Genomic DNA, 22,542 nt, shown 5'->3' on the forward strand with positions numbered 1-22,542 from the left:
AGAAATTTGCAAGGAGGATGGTCCTACCCTTCCTCCTCTGAGGAGCCTCTACTGACATAGATCCAGATAAGCTACACAGAGCTGATAAGACAACAACGGCAGACAATAACAAGTACAGAGGGGGAGCTAAATAAAGCCAGCGGTGCCTTTCCCAGACCCGGCCTGCCTGGCAGCAGCATAATGATCTGTAGCTAGATTTCTCTTGTCAATGCATTACGGCGCAAGGTTAACACTGTCCGTGGGAGTCCGCCTGGTTTGGCTCTTTGTCCTTTGCCACGAGTTGCTCAGTCATTGGAGTCCCTCTCTCTTTCTCTCTCTGTCTCTCTCACCTTCTCTACTGAGGGCTGAAGTGCTGTGTTATTGATTTTCTTTTACAGAGCCATAAACAGCCAGCAGCCTTCATCGTAACCCAGCACCCGCTGCCCAACACGGCCGCCGACTTCTGGAGGCTGGTCTTCGACTACAACTGCTCCTCGATAGTCATGCTCAACGAGATGGATGCAGCGCAGGTGTGTATTGTTCACCCTCTGGGTTCGCATACACACAGGCATGTGCGCACACACATATGTGTGCATGTATACATACGCATGCACACACGTAGACACATACACACAGTGACTTTGCTTATCTCTTTGACTATCGGTCTGCCTTGGGGGTCTTACACATGCTCTATTGTTCTCTGTTCGTCTCCATCTATCTCTCTATTCCTCCATTGTCATCTCCTCCTCCGGGTCTCACACACACAGTTTTATAGGGCAGGATAAGCTACTCCTTTCTCTGCCAGGGGTTTAACTATCCGACATAGCTGCCAGAACCCTCAGACAGACACCTAGATTGAAGCCCAGCAAAGGCCTATTGACGTGAGGGTGAACTCGTTTTAAGAGGTTGGAGCCTTTCAATAGTACTAGACTGGAGGATAGCCCATCATGGCCCTTAGCTGTAGGTGTACCGTGCAGAGGCTAATATGGTCAAGGCTTTTGCTGTGTGTGCATTGATTCCACCCAGCATGATTCCACCCAGCATGTTAGCAATGTTTTTATTTTCTCATACTTGTATGACCTTGCATTTGAAGTCAATAATGGTGAGTTGGAGATGGCTTTGTTCAAATGGCCAAAGCAATGTGTAGTTTATTTAATGTTTTCAGTACTTTCCAATGGGTAGAATACTCTATTTCAACCACAGTGTCCACAACAGCATGTGATGTAGCAAGGCTCACGCCATATAAATAGAATTACTAGAACGGACATTCCCAGTCAAGTACATTTTCTGTGATTGGTGCACCGGTGGCCATATTAAATGTATAAAGCAGGAAGTAATAATTATATTTCTATGGCTAACTCCCTCTTTTCTCCCTAGCTTTGCATGCAGTACTGGCCCGAGAAGAGCTCCTGCTGCTACGGCCCCGTCCAGGTGGAGTTCATATCGGCCGACATCGATGAAGACATCATCAATCGCATCTTCAGGATCTGCAACATGGCCAGGGTCTGTATCACAATAAAGAAAGTATGGTGGCAAACCAGGTTTTAAAATGAATAGGGAACACTGTATAGGTGACTTATTATTATCACAGTCATAGAAACTAGAATCTATGCCTGTAGGACTTTATATGGTTCTGCTCGTTTTCTCTCATAGGTCACGAACTGTATTACATCCCATAGGTCACAGACCAGCATAAAAAAGAAACAGATGCTCAGATGCCAGATGTACTACTGTACATTTGTCTTGCCTCCACTCCTACAACACTGTTGTATATATCGCTAGGACACTGTCTTGTCAGTTAGACTCCTTCAAATGTCAACCTAATTGCTTGTGCCATGCACACCACATACCCATGTCAGACCTGGGTTAAGATACTATTCTAAATCATTTATAATACTCCAGCTGTGTTTGAATGAGCTTGCCTGGCAAAATGGAGCAAATGGAGAAGTTCCAAAAGTGAAAACCAAATCCATTTGGCACTCCAAGGAAGCTAAAGAAAACGCTCAAAGCCTGTGAAAGATTTCCAATAGTATCTGAACCCGGGTCTGCCAATTGAGATGGGGCTAACAGACAGGCCAAGCCTGGCAGCACCATGGCTGGTTCAGACTGGTTCCATTGGAGGGGCTTTATTTACACTAATACTCATTAGACACCATTAAATCACTGCCACTTGAATCCCTGTGTTTGTGGCACTCGGTTACTCCTTTCTCTCTCCTCTCCCTCTTGCTTGCTCATGGCCCCCCACTTTAACCAGCGGAGATGGCAGGCTTAGCCAGGCAGCTAATCAACACTTAGCTCCGTGGTGGTGCAAAAAGCCACAGGGGTGACGTCTCCAATTTACCATGAAATGGTTCCATCGCTACCGCGAGAAGCACATGACACGGCTCCTGTACAACAAAATGAGCCTCTCCCTTGTTCCCAGCTTGGGCATGGAGCCAGATAACATCTTTGTTGTGGTTGCCAGTCGTTGGCTTGTTGGCTCTGCTCTGGCTAAGGGAAGGAAAGTTGAGTCCAAATACACTGGGAATAGATGTGCCTCTGATGAGGAGCTCAATGCGTCAGCAGTTCATTAATGACGTGAGTGGCTGAGTGGTTTATGTTTGCAGTGGACACAGAGGTAAACTTGATCCCCCTTCAAATTGGCGAAGTCCATCTTCCAATTTTGATGATGGTTATAATGAGGAGGAAGATTAGCTTGCTAGTGGTTGATGATTGTGCTAAGGATGATGAGGATACTATCTGGCATGTTGTCCATGATAATGATGTTGACCACAACAACGATGATGATGATTATGGCATTAATTTATGATTCTTTGGCAGCCCCAGGATGGCTACCGTTTGGTGCAGCATTTCCAGTTCATCGGCTGGCCGGCCTATCGGGACACGCCCCTGTCCAAGCGCTCCATCTTGCAGCTGGTGAGACGTCTGGCCAAGTGGCAGGAGCAGTACGACGGGGGAGATGGACGCACCGTGGTCCACTGCCTGTGAGTAGCTGAGGGCCTGGCTCAAAGATCTTTGTATTATGTTGTCGATATCAGATTCACACGTCCATGGAAGTTGTATACTCATACGGTTGTCCATAGTAGAACAGTCATGTCCATGGCATTTGTATGCTGATATGGTGTCCATATTAGGACAGTCACACTTCCATGAAAGTTGTATTTCCATACGGTGTCCATATCAGAACACAGTTCTTTACTCATACAGTGTCCATACGTGGATAGTCACGTGCCCATGGAATTTGTATACAGGGACATTGTATATGAGGACGTTTAAACCAGACAGGATGTGGAGGGGTAGAACTATACTATACTCTCAGACAGGAAGACAATAGGGAATGTACTTTATGAATGTATCTATCACTGCTCGCTTCCACAGTGCTGTTTCCTTCTAGAGCAGGGGTACTCAACTACCATTTGAGAAGGTCTGGTCACACATATTTCTTAGATGGCAAACGTTATCGGCATAGTAACAAACCTCGACCAATGTGACCCCAAACTGTTCAAACTGTTCCAACCACTCTTGTTGGCGGAGAGAAAATGTTGCCGTTTTTAAGCTCATTCCATGCAATTCTACACATTTTGCCATCGGGCAGAGAGAAAATGGAGCAGTTTTAAAGCTATTTTCCTAAAATTCTACAAATTTTGCCATTGGGCAGAGAGAAAATGGAGCAGTTTTAAAGCTAAGTTCCTGCAATTTTTTCAAATTTTGGAATGTTTTATGTGTGTATTGATACCTGAGTGACTCAACAAAATCAATGGGTGCCCCCTGGGGATCGAAGCCCCTGGGAACATAATTGGCCATAACTACAATATTTAGATAGCTAGTTAGCCTAATTTACCCATCTAGCTAACATGGCCAGTAGTTAATCAACTGGACATTTATCGCAGGTTAAGAATAGCTCTCTAAGGTCTGTCAGTGAAGGACATTGCGAGAGGAAAACTGCCCATGCACTACCAAATTTCGAAATTGTACATTGTGCGTTCAACTATTACAACTCTGAGCAGCATTAAGTTAAAAACCTGACTGAATCCCACAGACAAAAAGTTTTTATGTCGGGAGCCCTGGATTAAGACCGCGGTCTGCCAGTTGAATATGGCTGTTCTAGAGTATATACAGAGGATGGAAAGTCCTTTGAGACTTTTTTCTATGACTCTCAGCCACACTATTTCCGTTGTGTGGGACTTTTTCAGATAAGCACCACTGTATGTCGCATCAATAAGTGCATCGAAGACGTCGTCCCCACAGTGACCGTACGTACTTACTCCAAAAAGAAGCCATGGATTACAGGCAACATCCACACTGAGCTAAAGGGTAGAGCTGGTGCTTTCATGGAGCAGGACTCTAACCCGGACATTTCTAAGAAATCCCTCTATGCCCTCTGACGAACCATCAAACAGACAAAGTGTCAATACAGGACTAAGATTGAATCCTACTAAAACAGCTCCGATGCTCATCGGATGTGGCAGGGCTTACAAATGATTACGGACTTCAAAGGAAACCGTGCTCTCGATGGTACAGCTGTAGAACTTTTTGAGGATCTGAGGACCCATGCCAAATCTTTTCAATCTCCTGAGGGGGAATAGGCGTTGTCGTGCCCTCTTCACGACTGTCTTGCTGTGTTTGGACCATAATAGTTTATTGGCTATATGAACACTGTCTGTCACCTTGATTACTCAAAATTCTCTCGACCTGTGCACCTACGTTCATAGGCTAGGTTGTAGCAACCCATGATGGGTACAGTGAACATTTTTGTATCATGTTGTAGCCTAAACCTATCGATGTTACATTGAACTGGGTGAATGGGATATGAATGAATGTTGTAATAGAAATAAGGTCATGCTCAAAAAATATAATTGTCCTCCCTCATCTTAAACGGCACCAACCGCCACTGACCCCCTTTATTTTGATTTGGTAGGGGGACGAAATGACAAGAATATAACTGTCCAATGTAAACTGTGCCCAGGTGAGAAACACATCTCCACTGCTAGAAATACAACATCCAATCTCTTGAAGCATTTGCAAAAGTAACACGCTGGTCTACCTCATCCAAACAACCAAGGCTTGATTTCAATCATTCAGGAGGACAGGCTGTAACCCAGGGAGAGCTGAACAAGCTAGTTGCTTTGTATGTAGTAGAGAAAATGCTGCCCTTATCCACTGGTGTATAGGCCTACATAACGTAACGTTGACAATGTTTACAATGACTGAGGATGTGCAATGTTTTGGGGTTTAAAACAAAAGTAATATAACAAAAGTAATATTAGTGGAACTCATTGCTTTTCCCAGGGAGTCATAAATAAAGTAATAAAGAAGTAACGAGTAATAGGTAATACAGTATATAACAATTGTTTTGTAATGACCACAACACTGGTGCTAATATGGACACTGTAATTATGACTTGTCTCAGCCAGAGGCATTCGAGCATTTTCGGTGCCCCAGGAATGAAAAAAAAAAGTTTGAGGGAACCAATCAAAGCTCAACACATTCAGAAGCACATTTCTGTGTGAATACTGTTTTTACAACGTCCTCCTATCCAAACCAGTGTGTCAGCTCTCCCTCTCTGACTACTTGAGTCACGTCAGCAAGACTAGCGCAGACCCTAATTCCGCCTCCACTGATAACCATAATGGTATTAGGGCACCTTCTCTCATTTAGCAATGGTTTCATAATGTGTATTACCTTGAACATGTTGGTGGAAATACTTCAGTGGGCGGCAATGAGTCCCTTCAAGACCCTTCAATAGTACTTTTCAGAGATAGTGCAGAGTTTGATTTTGGTTGAGTGGTCAACCATTCCTCATCTTTTCCAAATGCCCCTCATCCTCTCTCTCATGTTTTATGTTTATGTATCACAAAGGCTCTAGTTGAAACCAAATGGTTAGAGAATTACAGTGCCTTGCGAAAGTATTCGGCCCCCTTGAACTTTGCGACCTTTTGCCACATTTCAGGCTTCAAACATAAAGATATAAAACTGTATTTTTTTGTGAAGAATCAACAACAAGTGGGACACAATCATGAAGTGGAACGACATTTATTGGATATTTCAAACTTTTTTAACAAATCAAAAACTGAAAAATTGGGCGTGCAAAATTATTCAGCCCCTTTACTTTCAGTGCAGCAAACTCTCTCCAGAAGTTCAGTGAGGATCTCTGAATGATCCAATGTTGACCCTAATGACTAATGATAAATACAATCCACCTGTGTGTAATCAAGTCTCTGTATAAATGCACCTGCACTGTGATAGTCTCAGAGGTCCGTTAAAAGCGCAGAGAGCATCATGAAGAACAAGGAACACACCAGGCAGGTCCGAGATACTGCTTTAAACATCCCAAGGAGCACTGTGCAAGCGATAATATTGAAATGGAAGGAGTATCAGACCACTGCAAATCTACCAAGACCTGGCCGTCCCTCTAAACTTTCAGCTCATACAAGGAGAAGACTGATCAGAGATGCACACACCAAACATGTGGAAGAAGGTGCTCTGGTCAGATGAAACCAAAATTGAACTTTTTGGCAACAATGCAAGACGTTATGTTTGGCGTAAAAGCAACACAGCTCATCACCCTGAACACACCATCCCCACTGTCAAACATGGTGGTGGCAGCATCATGGTTTGGGCCTGCTTTTCTTCAGCAGGGACAGGGAAGATGTTTAAAATTGATGGGAAGATGGATGGAGCCAAATACAGGACCATTCTGGAAGAAAACCTGATTGAGTCTGCAAAAGACCTGAGACTGGGACGGAGATTTGTCTTCCAACAAGACAATGATCCAAAACATAAAGCAAAATCTACAATGGAATGGTTCAAAAATAAACATATCCAGGTGTTAGAATGGCCAAGTCAAAGTCCAGACCTGAATCCAATTGAGAATCTGTGGAAAGAACTGAAAACTGCTGTTCACAAATGCTCTCCATCCAACCTCACTGAGCTCGAGCTGTTTTGCAAGGAGGAATGGGAAAAAATTTCAGTCTCTCGATGTGCAAAACTGATAGAGACATACCCCAAGCGACTTACAGCTGTAATCGCAGCAAAAGGTGGCGCTACAAAGTATTAACTTAAGGGGGCTGAATAATTTTGCACGCCCAATTTTTCAGTTTTTGATTTGTTAAAAAAGTTTGAAATATCCAATAAATGTCCTTCCACTTCATGATTGTGTCCCACTTGTTGTTGATTCTTCACAAAAAATACAGTTTTATATCTTTATGTTTGGAAGCCTGAAATGTGGCAAAAGGTCGCAAAGTTCAAGGGGGCCAAATACTTTCGCAAGGCACTGTATTAGAGAGTATTTTCATAATTAATGGTCCGACTGTTTGAGTGGTACGGCATGCAGAATATTGTATGTAGGGGATACAGGGGCTGCCCTAATATGGATTTAGTAATACCCACATGGGCTTAAGTTCAGTCTATGTGGATTGGATAGGAGATGGGCTACGGTAGTTTTGCTGCTGGGTTAGATCGTGGGTTTTCCTCTATGTTTTAATGATTGCCAAAGGTACAATTTGTTACTTAAGTTCAGTCCCACGTCCTGCTATACTGTACATGGTACACCTCTCACATTAATTAAATATATTCAATAAAGTAATACATCATATAGATTGGTTCAGAGATATTGTAAAAGGGGCTGTTACAACGTAGTTTTTTTGACCATATATCAATAGATTGTGCATCCCAATGGGCGATTCTGATCGACTCACTTTATCCGCTCTCTTTTACATTCTCTCCCTCTTTCTTTACTCTCTCCCTCTGTCTTTACCTCTCTCCCTCTTGCTTTACCTCTCTTCCTCTTTCTTTACCCTCTCCTTCTTTACTCTCTCCCTCTTTCTTTACCTCTCTCCTTCATTACTCTCTCCTTCTTTCTTTACCCCTCCCTCTTTCTTTACCTCTCTTCCTCTTTCTTTACCCTCTCCCTCTTACTTTATCCTCTCCTTCTTTCTTTACTCTCTCCCTCTTTCTTTATTCTCTCCCTCTTTCTTTACCCTCTCCTTCTTTACTCTCTCTTTCTTTACCTCTCTCCCTCTTTATTTACCCTCTCCCTCTTTCTTTACCCTCTCCCTCTTTCTTTACTCTCTTCCTCTTTCTTTACCCTCCCCTTCTTTACTCTCTCCTTCTTTACTCTCTCCCTCTTTCTTTACCTCTCTCCTTCATTACTCTCTCCCTCTTTCTTTACCTCTCTTCTTCTTTCTTTACCTCTCTCCCTCTTGCTTTACCTCTCTCCCTCTTGCTTTACAGTCTCCTTTCTTTACTCTCTCCCTCTTTCTTTACTCCATCCCTCTTTCTTTACTCTTTCCCTTTTGCTTTACCTCTCTCCCTCTTGCTTTACCTCACTCCCTCTTGCTTTACCCTCTCCTTCTTTACTCTCTCCCTCTTTACTCTCTCCCTCTTTCTTTACCTCTCCTTCTTTACTCTCTCCCTCTTTCTTTACCTCTCTCCCTCTTTCTTTACCTCTCTCCCTCTTTCTTTACCTCTTTCTTTACTCTCTCCCTCTTTCTTTATTCTATCACTCTTTCTTTACCGCTCTCCCTCTTTCTTTACCGCTCTCCCTCTTTCTTTACCTCTTTCTTTCTTTACCTCTCTCCCTCTTTCTTTACTTTCTCCCTCTTTCTTTACTCTCTCCCTCTGTCTTTACCTCTCTCCCTCTTGCTTTACCTCTCTTCCTCTTTCTTTACCCTCTCCTTCTTTACTCTCTCCCTCTTTCTTTACCTCTCTCCTTCATTACTCTCTCCCTCTTTCTTTACCTCTCCCTCTTTCTTTACCTCTCTTCCTCTTTCTTTACCCTCTCCCTCTTACTTTATCCTCTCCTTCTTTCTTTACTCTCTCCCTCTTTCTTTATTCTCTCCCTCTTTCTTTACCCTCTCCTTCTTTACTCTCTCTTTCTTTACCTCTCTCCCTCTTTATTTACCCTCTCCCTCTTTCTTTACCCTCTCCCTCTTTCTTTACTCTCTTCCTCTTTCTTTACCCTCCCCTTCTTTACTCTCTCCTTCTTTACTCTCTCCCTCTTTCTTTACCTCTCTCCTTCATTACTCTCTCCCTCTTTCTTTACCCCTCTCCCTCTTTCTTTACCTCTCTTCTTCTTTCTTTACTCTCTCCCTCTTTCTTTACCTCTCTCCTTCATTACTCTCTCCCTCTTGCTTTACCTCTCTCCCTCTTGCTTTACCTCTCTCCCTCTTGCTTTACAGTCTCCTTTCTTTACTCTCTCCCTCTTTCTTTACTCCATCCCTCTTTCTTTACTCTTTCCCTTTTGCTTTACCTCTCTCCCTCTTGCTTTACCTCTCTCCCTCTTGCTTTACCCTCTCCTTCTTTACTCTCTCCCTCTTTACTCTCTCCCTCTTTCTTTACCTCTTTATTTACTCTCTCCCGCTTTCTTTATTCTATCACTCTTTCTTTACCGCTCTCCCTCTTTCTTTACCGCTCTCCCTCTTTCTTTACCGCTCTCCCTCTTTCTTTACCTCTTTCTTTCTTTACCTCTCTCCCTCTTTCTTTACTTTCTCCCTCTTTCTTTACCTCTCTCCCTCTTTCTTTATTCTATCACTCTTTCTTTACCGCTCTCCCTCTTTCTTTACCGCTCTCCCTCTTTCTTTACCTCTTTCTTTCTTTACCTCTCTCCCTCTTTCTTTACTTTCTCCCTCTTTCTTTACCTTTCTACCTCTTTCTTTACCTCTCTCCCTCTTTCTTTACTTTCTCCCTCTTTCTTTACCTCTCTACCTCTTTCTTTACCTCTCTCCCTCTTTCTTTACCTGTCTCCCTCTTTCGTTACCTTTGTCCCTCTTTCTTTACTCTCTCCCTCTTTCTTTACCTCTCTCCCTCTTTCTTTACCTCTTTCTTTACCTCTCTCTCTCTTTCTTTACCTCTCTCCCTCTTTCTTTACCTCTTTATTTACTCTCTCCCTCTTTCTTTATTCTATCACTCTTTCTTTACCGCTCTCCCTCTTTCTTTACCGCTCTCCCTCTTTCTTTACCTCTTTCTTTCTTTACCTCTCTCCCTCTTTCTTTACTTTCTCCCTCTTTCTTTACCTCTCTACCTCTTTCTTTACCTCTCTCCCTCTTTCTTTACCTGTCTCCCTCTTTCGTTACCTTTGTCCCTCTTTCTTTATCTTTCTCCCTCTTTCTTTACCTCTCTCTCTCTTTCTTTACTTTCTCCCTCTTTCTTTACCTCTATCCCTCTTTCTTTACCTCTCTCCCTCTTTCTTTACCTCTCTCCCTCTTTCTTTACCTCTCTCCCTCTTTCTTTACCTCTCTCCCTCTTTGTTTACCTCTCTCTCTTTCTTTACCTCTCTCCCTCTTTCTTTACCTCTCTCCCTCTTTCTTTACTCTCTCCCACTATTTCTTTACCTTTCTCCCTCTTTCTTTACCTCTCTCCCTCTCTTTCTTTACCTCTCTCCTGCTTTCTTTACCTCTCTCCTTCTTTACTCTCTCCCTCTTTCTTTATTCTATCACTCTTTCTTCACCGCTCTCCCTCTTTCTTTACCGCTCTCCCTCTTTCTTTACCTCTCTCCCTCTTTCTTTACTCTCTCCCTCTTTCTTTACTGTCTCCCTCTTTCTTTACTCTCTCCCTCTTTCTTTACTCTCTCCCTCTTTCTTTACTCTCTCCCTCTTTCTTTACTCTCTCCCACTCTTTCTTTACCTCTTTCTTTACTCTCTCCCTCTTTCTTTACCTCTCTCCCTCTTTCTTTACCTCTCTCCCTCTTTCTTTACCTCTTTCTTTACTCTCTCCCTCTTTCTTTATTCTATCACTCTTTCTTTACCGCTCTCCCTCTTTCTTTACCGCTCTCCCACTTTCTTTACCTCTCTCCCTCTTTCTTTACTCTCTCCCTCTTTCTTTACTGTCTCCCTCTTTCTTTACTCTCTCCCTCTTTCTTTACCTCTCTCCCTCTTTGTTTACCTCTCTCTCTCTCTTTTTTTACCTCTCTCCTGCTTTCTTTACCTCTCTCCTTCTTTACTCTCTCCCTCTTTCTTTATTCTATCACTCTTTCTTTACCGCTCTCCCTCTTTCTTTACCGCTCTCCCTCTTTCTTTACCTCTCTCCCTCTTTCTTTACTCTCTCCCTCTTTCTTTACCTCTTTCTTTACCTCTCTCCCTCTTTCTTTACTCTCTCCCTCTTTCTTTACCGCTTTCTTTACTCTCTCCCTCTTTCTTTACCTCTCTCCCTCTTTCTTTACCTCTTTCTTTACCTCTCTCCCTCTTTCTTTACCGCTCTCCCTCTTTCTTTACCTCTCTCCCTCTTTCTTTACTCTCTCCCTCTTTCTTTACTCTCTCCCTCTTTCTTTACTCTCTCCCTCTTTCTTTACTCTCTCCCACTCTTTCTTTACCTCTTTCCCTCTTTCTTTACCGCTTTCTTTACTCTCTCCCTCTTTCTTTACCGCTCTCCCTCTTTCTTTACCTCTCTCCCTCTTTCTTTACTCTCTCCCTCTTTCTTTACTCTCTCCCTCTTTCTTTACTCTCTCCCTCTTTCTTTACTCTCTCCCTCTTTCTTTACCTCTCTCCCTCTTTCTTTACCTCTCTCCCTCTTTCTTTACCTCTCTCCCTCTTTCTTTACCTCTCTCCGTCTTTCTTTACTCTCTCCCACTCTTTCTTTACCTTTCTCCCTCTTTCTTTACCTCTCTCCCTCTTTGTTTACCTCTCTCTCTCTTTCTTTACCTCTCTCCTGCTTTCTTTACCTCTCTCCTTCTTTACTCTCTCCCTCTTTCTTTATTCTATCACTCTTTCTTTACCGCTCTCCCTCTTTCTTTACCGCTCTCCCTCTTTCTTTACCTCTCTCCCTCTTTCTTTACTCTCTCCCTCTTTCTTTACTCTCTCCCTCTTTCTTTACTCTCTCCCTCTTTCTTTACTCTCTCCCTCTTTCTTTACTCTCTCCCACTCTTTCTTTACCTCTTTCTTTACTCTCTCCCACTCTTTCTTTACCTCCTTCTTTACTCTCTCCCTCTTTCTTTATTCTATCACTCTTTCTTTACCGCTCTCCCTCTTTCTTTACTGCTCTCCCTCTTTCTTTACCTCTTTCTTTCTTTACCTCTCTCCCTCTTTCTTTACTTTCTCCCTCTTTCTTTACCTCTCTCCCTCTTTCTTTACCTCTCTCCCTCTTTCTTTACCTCTCTCCCTCTTTCGTTACCTTTCTCCCTCTTTCGTTACCTTTCTCCCTCTTTCTTTACCTTTCTCCCTCTTTCTTTACTCTCTCCCTCTTTCTTTACTCTCTCCCTCTTTCTTTACCTCTTTCTCTACCCCTTTCTTTACTCTCTCCCTCTTTCTTTACTTTCTCCCTCTTTCTTTACCTCTCTCCCTCTTTACTCTCCCTCTTTCTTTACCTCTCTCCCTCTTTGTTTACCTCTCTCTCTCTCTTTCTTTACCTCTCTCCTGCTTTCTTTACCTCTCTCCTTCTTTACTCTCTCCCTCTTTCTTTACCACTCTCCCTCTTTCTTTACCTCTGTCCCTCTTTCTTTACCTCTGTCCCTCTTTCTTTATTCTATCACTCTTTCTTTACCGCTCTCCCTCTTTCTTTACTCTCTCCCTCTTTCTTTCTCTCTCTCCCTCTTTCTTTACTCTCTCCCTCTTTCTGTACTCTCTCCCTCTTTCTTTACTCTCTCCCTCTTTCTTTCCTCTCTCCCTCTTTCTTTACTCTCTCCCACTCTTTCTTTACCTCTTTCTTTACTCTCTCCCTCTTTACCTCTCTCCCTCTTTCTTTACCTCTTTCTTTACTCTCTCTCCCTCTTTCTTTACCTCTCTCCCTCTTTCTTTACTCTCTCCCACTCTTTCTTTACCCCTCTCCCTCTTTCTTTACCTTTCTCCCTGTCTTTACAATGATGTCCTCCTAAAGTTTTCCGCATTCATAGGTTTGGCTGGCGCTGGGAACCGAACAAGTGTTTGCATAACTTTGACCTTTGCTTGAAAAGACATAAGCCTGGTATGGCAACTGCTTGGCCTCCGACCGCACGGCACTTGCATACAGGGTAGGACCTGGACCAGGACCTCTATACCAGGCGGTGTCAGTGGAAGGCCCTAAAAATCGTCAGACTCCAGCCATCCTAGTCATAGACTGTTCTCTCTGCTACCGCACGGTAAGCGGTACCAGAGCGCCAAGTCTAGGTCCAAGAGGCTTCTAAACAGTTTTTAACCCCAAGCCATAAGACTACTGAACGGCTAATCAAATGTCACCCTGGAATATTTGCAACCCCCCACTACGCTGCTGCTACTCTCTGATATTATCTATGCATAGCCATTTTAACAACCCTACCTGCATGTACATAATTATCTCAAATACCTTGACACCAGTGCGCCCGCACATTGACGCATTGACTCTGTACTGGTACCCCCTGTATATAGGCCCGCTATTGTTATTTACTGCTGCTCTTTAATTTATTTGTTTTTCATATCTCTTACTTTTTTTGTAGTTATTTTCTTAAAACTGCATCGTTGGTTAAGGGCTTGTAAGTAATCATTTAACTGTTGTATTCGGCGCATGTGACAAATAAAATGTGACTTGATTTGACAAAAAAAAGTGTGTGCACGAACAGCCTGGAAATCCTTGCTGAAGGCCAAAACAGACAAAAACGTCACATAACGTCATCATAATATATGCACAAACTGTTTCCGCAATGTTTCTGATGGGAAGCATGATGACGCCTGTATTCACTCTCCCTGTCCCGTTCTCATCCCCCTCTCTGTCTTAAATTATTCCCTCTCTGTCCCTTACCCTGCCCCTCCATCGCTCTCTCTCTTCATCTCTCTCTCTCTTCATTTACCTCTCTCCCTACCTTGTTCTCGGTCTCATTCTCTCCATCTTCCTTTGGCCTTTTCTACCTTTCTGTCCCTCTTCCTCGCTCTCTATGCCCCTTTCTCATCCCTCTCTTTACATCTTTTTTAACTGTTCTCTCTTTACCATTTATCCACCTTTCCTTATCTATCTTTTAACCTCTCTCTCCAACAGGATGGGTGGTGGACGTAGCGGTACCTTCTGTGCCATCTGCAGCATCAGTGAGATGATCCAGCAACAGAACATTGTAGATGTGTTCCACACCGTCAAGACCCTGAGGAACAACAAATCCAACATGGTGGAGACTATGGTACGTTCCACTGACCACAACAGGTGATGTGGTACTGTATAGGTGGCTTGAGGAGGGTTTATGAGTACCTATCATCAATATAGGACACACACTCAGGACACACAGTTGTGGCTGTATTGGACAGGTTCAAGACCATACACAGACGGGTAGACACAGCCACAGAGACGCACGCACACGCATATACGCACACACATTCTCAGGCTGATGACTTGCTATTGCAGGTGTTGTGTTAACAGATGTCTCTACGCCTTCTCATATAGCCTCAGAAACCAGATGCTTCATTTGACAGATCCATCTCAGGATGGGCACAGCTGTTCGCTTAGAATTAAAGTAGATTTTGGGGCAAAAGACAACTACTGTAATAAAAAAGTTATTGGTGACGTTGAAGTTACCGTCATAATAGTCCATGAAATTTTAATGAAAGACAATTTGATTATCTTTCTTTTTTTATCTAGTGTTATACCACAGCATTGTTTAATACACTTTTCTGTTTGGCTAGAAGAGCATTCTAGAATGGACATTAAAACCAGATAACGGGACACCTTGCAATCACGACACAATATGCCCGTACACATGAAGATCGTACTTGCTATAAAGTTATAGAAAGCTAAACCAACAACTACACAAACCGAAATTGGATACATTTTAATACAGGTCCAACAAGGAAAAAACGTAGCTATGTTTTTGCAGAAACATCTTCTTGGAGCATTTGAGACCTAAGGTGGTGAGTGATGAACATGAATTTCTCCTGTCCCCTCCGTATCTAAAGTTGTCAAATCCTCCAACATGTTTCTAGTTTGATCTGTTGGTGAAGTAAGCTCGTCTGTTTGTCTGAAGCCTTGATGGTTTTTGCGACTGCACTTGAAGAAACACTTGAAGAAACTTGAAAAGTTCTTGACATTTTCCATATTGACTGACCTTCATGTCTTAAAGAAATGATGGACTGCTATTTCTTTTTGCTTATTTGAGCTGTTCTTGCCATAATATGGACTTGGTCTTTTACCAAATAGGGCTATCAATTCTGTATAACACCACTACCTTGTAAACAAAACAACTGATTGGCTCAAACGCATTAAGAAGGAAAGAAATTCCACAAATGTGCTTTTAACAAGGCACACCCGTTAATTGAAATGCATTCCAGGTGACTAACTCATTAAGCTGGTTGAGAGAATTCCAAGAGTATGCAAAGCTGTCATCAAGGAAAAAAAAATATTTTGATAGAACAAGTTTTTGATTACTACATGATTCATATGTGTTATTTCCTAGTTTTGATGTCTTCATTATTATTCTACAATGCAGAAAATAGTAAAAATAAAGAAAAACCCTGTAGTAGCTGTGTCCAGAATTTTGACTGGCACTGTATATATAGTGCATTCGAGAAGTATTCCGAATTCTTTCTAAAATGGATTAAAGAAAAATCCTCATCAAGATACACACAATATTGACAAAGCGAAAACAGGTTTTAAATATTTTCTGAATGTATACAATAATTAAAACAGGAATATGACATTTACATAGTTATTCAGACCTTTTACTCAGTGCTTTGTTGAAGCACCTTTGGAAGCAATTACAGCCTTGAGTCTTCTTGGGTATGACGCTGCAAGGTTGGCACACCTGTATTTGGTGAGTTTTTGCCATTCTTCTATGCAGATCCTTTCAAGCTCTGTCAGGTTGGATGGGGAGCGTCGCTGCACTTCTATTTTCAGGTCTCTCCAGAGATGTTCGATCAGGTTCAGGTCCAGGCTCTGACTGGGCCACTCAAGGACATTCAGAGACTTGTCCCGAAGCCAGCTGTGTGCTCAGAATCGTCCTGTTGGAAGGTGAAACTTCGCCTCAGTCTGAGGTTAAACGCTGGTCATGGCTCAGATCAACACCATCATCGCAAAAAGTCTAGACCCACTCCAATTGGCATACCACCCCAAAAGATCCACAGATGACACTCTCTCTATTGGACTTCACACTACCCTGAACAGCTGATCAAATGGCTACCCGGAATATTTGCATTGACCCCCCCCCCCCCCCCCCCCCCCCTTTTTTTATGCTGCTGCTACTCACTGTTTATTATCTAAGCATAGTCACTTTACCCCTACTTACTTGTACATATTACTTCGACTAATCTGTACCACCACACATTGTATATACCCCTTGTATATAGCCTTGTTATTGGCCTTTTATTTTTGTAACTTTAGTTTATTTATAATATTTTCTTAAATCTTGTTTTTCTTCAAACTGCATTGTTGGTTGGTTAAGCACTTATAAGTAAGCATTTCGTGATAACGTTTACACTTGTTGTAATCAGCCTATGTGACAGATACATTTCTATTTGATTTGATGTTCTGAGCGCTATGGAGCAGGTTTTCATCAAGGATCTCCCTTGACTCCGTTCATCTTTCCTTTGATCCTGACTAGTCTCACAGTCCCTGCCTCTGGAAAAACCTCCCCACAGCATGATGCTGCCACCACCATGCTTCACCTTAGGAATGGTGCCAGGTTTCCTCCAAACGTGACGCTTGGCTTTCAGGCCAAAGAGTTGAATCTTGGTTTCATCAGACTAGAGAATTTTGTTTCTCATAGTCTGAGAGGCCTTTAGGTGCCATTTGACAATCTCCAAGCGGGCTGTCATGTGCCTTTCACTGTGCTTCCGTCTTTACCATAAATGCCTGATTGGTGGAGTGCTTCAGAGATGGTTGTCTTTCTGTAATGTTCTCCCATCTCCACAGAGGATCTCTGGAGCTCTGTCAGAGTGACCATTGGGTTCTTGTTCATCTCCCTGACCAAGGCCATTCTCCCCCGATTGCTCAGTTTTGTGGCCAGCTGTAGGTTGTGTGGTCAGCTGTAGGAAGAGTCTTGGTGGTTCAAAACTTATTCCATTTAAGAATGATGGAGGCCACTGTGTTCTTGGGGACCTTCAATGCTGCAGACATTTTTTGGTACCCTTCCCCAGATCTGTGCCTCGACACAATCCTGTCTACGCACAATTCCTATAAACCCCATGGCTTGGATTTTGCTCTGATATGCATTGTCAGCTTTAGGACCTTTTATAGACAGATGTGTGCCTTTCCAAATCATGTCCAATCAATTGAATTTATCACAGGTGGACTCCAATCAGGTTGGTCAAGGATGATCGATGGGAAAAGGATGCACTTGAACTCAATTTTGAGTCTCATAGCAAAGGGTCTGAATGCTTAAGTAAATAAGGTGTTTCTGTTTTTTATTTCTAATATATTTGGAAAAAAATCTAAAAACCTGTTTTCGCTTTGTCATTATTGGGTATTGTGTGTAGATTGAGGAAAATCTTTGATTGAATCAATTGTAGAATAAGGCCGTAACATAATTAGGATAAAGGGAAGTGGTCTGAAAACTTTCTGAATGCACTGTATATATTTATTTCGGTAAATGTTTGCTTTGCATTGTTTTCTTTGGCAACAGTGGTATAAGCAGGATGAACAGCTTAAACAAATGCAACGGAATAAACGTTGGTGTTATTCTGGCTGCAGACTATGTAGCCATTGCTAGTTGGTTAGCTAGCAGCAAGCAAGGGATAAGAACGTTGCCACTGGGCATGGCAACGGAACATAAAGAACGAACGACTAGTTTGCATCCATAAATATCAAATCTCTGTGTTTCCTTTTTAATAATTATAAAAAATGAGTCAAATTTCTGACAGATTGGTAATATGACAATCATGCCAATGACTGACTAGTGCTCTGTCTTTATTTCCCTTTTCTAGGAACAGTACAAGTTCTGCTATGAAGTTGCTCTGGAGGCCCTTAGCTCATTCTGAGAGAGCAACGCTGCCTCTCGTGTCTGTGGGACACAGTGCTGACACTGCAGACACCAACCCATATGAGGCAGTGGATGTGTGTGTGACCACACACATGTGAAACTCTATAATGAAGAAAAAAACACCCTGGGGTTATGTGTGCGCTTTTGCAAGACTGGGACCCCTTTTGCTTGTATAAAGAAAAAATGGAATGAAAACCTTTAAACACAGCTTTCCTTCTCTTTCTTCAATGTCCATCTTGGACTGTGATGTGATCTTGTACAGTAATTTCCTTTTTAGATATATGCCTTGAATTTTATTCCCTCAGTGTAAAAATATAAACCAAGAAAATAAACTGACATGGCTTCAGCTGATGGGGATAAAAAAACACACACACAAAAACAACACACTCATATTAACAAACAGAACCAATACAGACGAAGACAAATGCAAGATGTGAAGATTTGAACTCTACCTGGCTTTGCACCTCTTTTTAAAGAATATTAATAACGACTGTATTATATATTTCCCCCCTGTTTTAACAGACACAAAATGGCAGATATTTTTTGTAATTCTTTGGATTTTGTGGTTCCTGCAACTCCTTTACATCCATGTGCACACGCTGGTTTTCTCACATTCGCAAAGTGACATTTTTCTTTTGGTATTGTGGCATGTTCTCATCTTCTTGTCCCATGGCTCTTGTGCTGTGCAGACAATCATGAATTATTCTGGGCCCGGTTTTCAAAAGCATCTTAAGGCTAAGATGTGTTTGGGAATCCGGGCCCTGGTTTGCTGCATTGAAAATGAGAGAAGAGTCAGTCAACACTTGAGCATTCTATGCTGGCTCTACACAGTATTCATCAAAACTTATTTTACATTCATGTGTTTTGGCATTTCCACTGTATTTTGCACTGCTTTACCTTCAATCCCATTTTAAAATGGTGTCATGTAGGGGAGACTAGGGGCAATCGTAACAGGGAGCAATTGTAACACGTTGCATTTCTCCAAACAGAAACAAGCTGGAGTGATGAAACATACACAGTACATTTAGGTTATGTCTGTTTGAAAAGTTACAGCCAGATATCTCACTATATTCACTTTTAATGGGCAAATGTTTGTTTTTCAGGGATGAAAAATTAGTTTTTTCCACCGGTTGAATTTTTATTATACTGCATTAGCATTAGTGTCCAATAATTCAAACCACCATAATTTTCATCACTATATGTGGACTAAACATTGACATGAATGACATGTCACTATTGTTGTCTCTTCCTAGGCACATGACGTTTTGTCATGGCTGCTGGGTTTGGGGCAATTGCCAATTGTAATTCAGTGTTAAAATGACCCTGAGCCAAGCAGCCAAATTATGAAAACGAGTGATTTTAACTTTAAGATTGTATGAATTATACATGAATTATACAAATAACTTTAAATAGCTGTGGTGTCCTGCAGAGTTCCACAGAAATTATAAGCAGATATAATCTGGAAACCATCATATTGTTCAGATATTTTGAGGAACCAAATGGCCATGCACAAACGGGTGTTACTGTAATTATTGTTTACATACAAAACAATATTCATATTTATTGAAAAATCATTATTTACGTCTATGATAATATGATAATTCATAAACATGAATGTTTTTTAAGTTAAGTGAATTTATTTTGTTTATTTTTTAGGTGTTACATTTGACCCCATGTAATGTCCGGACCTTTTTGGATTACAATCAATATTGTGATCTGACGGTCATTATGTACATGGTATGAATGATTAGGACACAGATGTAAGTTTCCTATATAAAAAAAATGATATGCCTAGTTCGAGTGGTCTCTGAGCAAAAGAGTAAAATGCAAACATTTTTACAATTGCCCCAGTCTCCCCTAATTTGGTCGATAGTGCCATACTCACGTCTTTAAACATATACAATTTTAACGGAATTGTGTAGAAACATATCAGCCTAGGGATAGAGTGGGATAACATTCTATTAATGTGCACTTCAAACTTGTCACGCACTGTAGCAGCCCCCCACCCTACTGTTTCCCAGTCTCAGGATTTGGATAAGGAGACTTTGTTTTTCATCCATGTCCATTCTGCGCTCATATTCTACTTTATAAGAGCAGTTTGGCTTATTGTGAGGCTGTCCTAATATGGACCCCGTAACCGTGTCCTGCCATTACTCTCCGCCCATGCATCTCATGCATACTGTTTGGAGAACTTCGGATTGTCTTCATCCTCACTAGACATGGAAACAGAATCCATCTGAGATTGTGAATCCAACTCTTGACTGAGGGCGGGATTCAAGTAGAGAGCTCCAGTCGACAATGCTGCTTTTGAAGGCAGCGTTTGCAGCATTTGCAGAAATCGTATTCAAGGCAAATGCTGCAGATGGCTCAATTGGAAACTACCTTTAAATGTCAAGCTTGCTATAGAGAGTTTTGGATTGAATCCCGGCCTGGGATTTTTGCACGGGTTTTATGCCCATTGAACAGTTTTAGTACAGTATTGTACAGGGCTTTGTCAGAAGAATGTTTTGCTGAACATGGACAGTCACTTACAGTATGAGGTGTAGAAGAAGTATTGTGTCAACACACAGCATAGTTGTGTTATTAACATGCAGCCATTTGGTGACGGGAACACAGAGAAACAGTATTGGAATTTTAATGAAGAGGTCAATGTCAATGTTGTTTGTTTTGCTTTTCATATTTCCACTGTCTATATTATATTTCATTTTCCTCATTTTTTTCTCTTGAATTTGTTTTAAAAAATCTTGTCTAGCAAAGTGATATTTAGATCTGGTGATGAAATTGCCATGGTTGTTTTGTTGTTTAAAAATGTGGTTACATCAAATAAAGGGACCAAAATGTTGAACAAATTATTTTAATATTATTTTTTCAACACATTTTATCAACCAATTTACAACTATGGATTTTATCTACAGTAAATATCAAGCCTACATTACAGTAGGATTGTGAAGCTGAAAGGTCAATCTCAGGAATGATCAAACAAAATACTGATGAATCAAGATCCGAACCTCCTCCCATTTGAACTATTTATTCCCAGACTCCACATTCATATGTATGAGCACATTTGCATATGCATCAATGACAGAGATGCACCTTGGCATTATCCTTATCAATCACGGCTAACTGAGTCCTAAGAGAGCCTCTCTGCTTGTCATTTTAGCTCCCGTCATATGTGTGTGGACAGAGTGTTACACAGTAGTCATACACGGACACATGCAAATGAACTAATGAATTCTAGTCCCATCCATTTCACGTTATAAATGTTGCATACACACAAAATATGCCACAACATGCGTGCGCCAGTTTTGAGCAAATGTTGACATTTAGAAAATATGAACTTGACGTGAGAATGTGCTTATCCTCCCGCAAACTTTAGACCACACGTGCGCACAGTTTTTAGTGGTTGAAGTCTTGCATTGCAAGAAGGTAAAAGTAGTCTAGAAAGTAGCCTTGTGCAAATGGGGAATATATGATGACACTCTTATTTATAACAAAATAACAGGTAGGCCTAGCTAAATATCAAGATATAACAATATGCAATAATTTGCATTCAGTGAGAAGAGCAAAAATCTATATATATTTTATTCTATAATAACTAGAAATCTGCAAATATTTCCCTCTAAGCTTTTTTTATTTCCATGATCATTAAAGACTCGCGAAATAGCCTATAGGCCTACAGCATTTAGGATAGGCTACCATTCATCCAATCTGTCATTTAATTGGACTCTACAAGGTGTCAAAAGCATTCCACAGGGATGCTGCCCCATGTTGATCCCAATGCTTCCCACAGTTGTGTCAAGTTGGCTGGACGTCCTTCGGTTGGTTGACCATTCTTGATACAGTGCCTTGCAAAGGTATTCACCCCCCTTGCTGTTACTCCTATTTTGTTGCAGTACAACCTGTAATGTAAATAGATTTTTATTTGGATTTCATGCAATGGACATACACAAAATAGTCCAAATTGGTGAAGTGAAATTAAAAAAGTAAGTTGTTTCAAAAAATTCTAAAAAATATAAAACGGAAAAGTGGTGCGTGCATATGTATTCAACCCATTTTCTATGAAGAGCCTAAATAAGATCTGGTGCAACCAATTACCTTCAGAAGTCACATAATTACTTAAATAAAGTCCACCTGTGTGCAATCTAAGTGTCACATAATCTGTCACATGATCTCAGTATATATGGGGCGGCAGGTAGCCTAGTGGTTAGAGCGTTGAACTGGTAACCGAAAGGTTACAAGATCGAATCAACGATGTGGCAAGGTAAACATTCTGTCATTCTGCCCCTGAGCAAGGCAGTTAACCCACCAGTTCAAGGCCATCATTGAAAATAAGAATTTGCTCTTAACTGACATGCCTAGTTAAATAAAGGTAAAATTAAAAAAATATACACATGTTCTGAAAGACCCTAGAGTCTGCAACGCCACTAAGCAAGGGGCACTACCAAGCAAGCAGCAAGACCAAGGAGCTCTCCAAACAGGTCAGGTACAAAGTTGTGGAAAAGTACAGATTAGGGATGGGTTATAAAAAAAAATATCAGAAACTTTGAACATCCCACAGAGCACCATTAAGTCCATTATTAAAAAATGGAAAGAATATGGCACCTCAACAAACCTTCCAAGAGAGGGCCGCCCACCAAACTCACGGACCAGGCAAGGAGGGAATTAATCAGAGAGGCAACAAAGAGACCAAAGACAACCATGAATAAGCTGCAAAGCTCCACAGC

At 41.6% G+C, this 22,542-nt stretch overlaps 1 protein-coding gene across 12 annotated transcripts in view; it reads left to right on the plus strand.

The window, feature by feature from the left end:
* Positions 1–20,667, plus strand: part of LOC110527653 (receptor-type tyrosine-protein phosphatase T) — a 522,557-nt gene extending 501,890 nt beyond the window's left edge. For 10 of the 12 annotated variants that reach the window (XM_036983141.2, XM_090240585.1, XM_090240586.1 and 7 more), the window contains 5 exons: positions 378–509; positions 1,357–1,482; positions 2,800–2,963; positions 13,897–14,032; positions 17,763–20,667. In XM_036983141.2, coding sequence (XP_036839036.2) covers positions 378–509; positions 1,357–1,482; positions 2,800–2,963; positions 13,897–14,032; positions 17,763–17,816 — 612 coding nt within the window. In that variant the 3' untranslated portion in view covers positions 17,817–20,667. The remainder of the gene's footprint in view (positions 1–377; positions 510–1,356; positions 1,483–2,799; positions 2,964–13,896; positions 14,033–17,762) is intronic. The other 2 variants (XM_090240593.1, XM_090240592.1) reach the window with 1 other exon arrangement.
* The last annotated feature ends 1,875 nt before the right edge of the window (positions 20,668–22,542 follow it).

Source organism: Oncorhynchus mykiss, chromosome 7, assembly GCF_057628025.1.
Source record: "Oncorhynchus mykiss isolate SJ-2025 chromosome 7, ASM5762802v1, whole genome shotgun sequence".
NCBI lineage: Eukaryota > Metazoa > Chordata > Actinopteri > Salmoniformes > Salmonidae > Oncorhynchus > Oncorhynchus mykiss.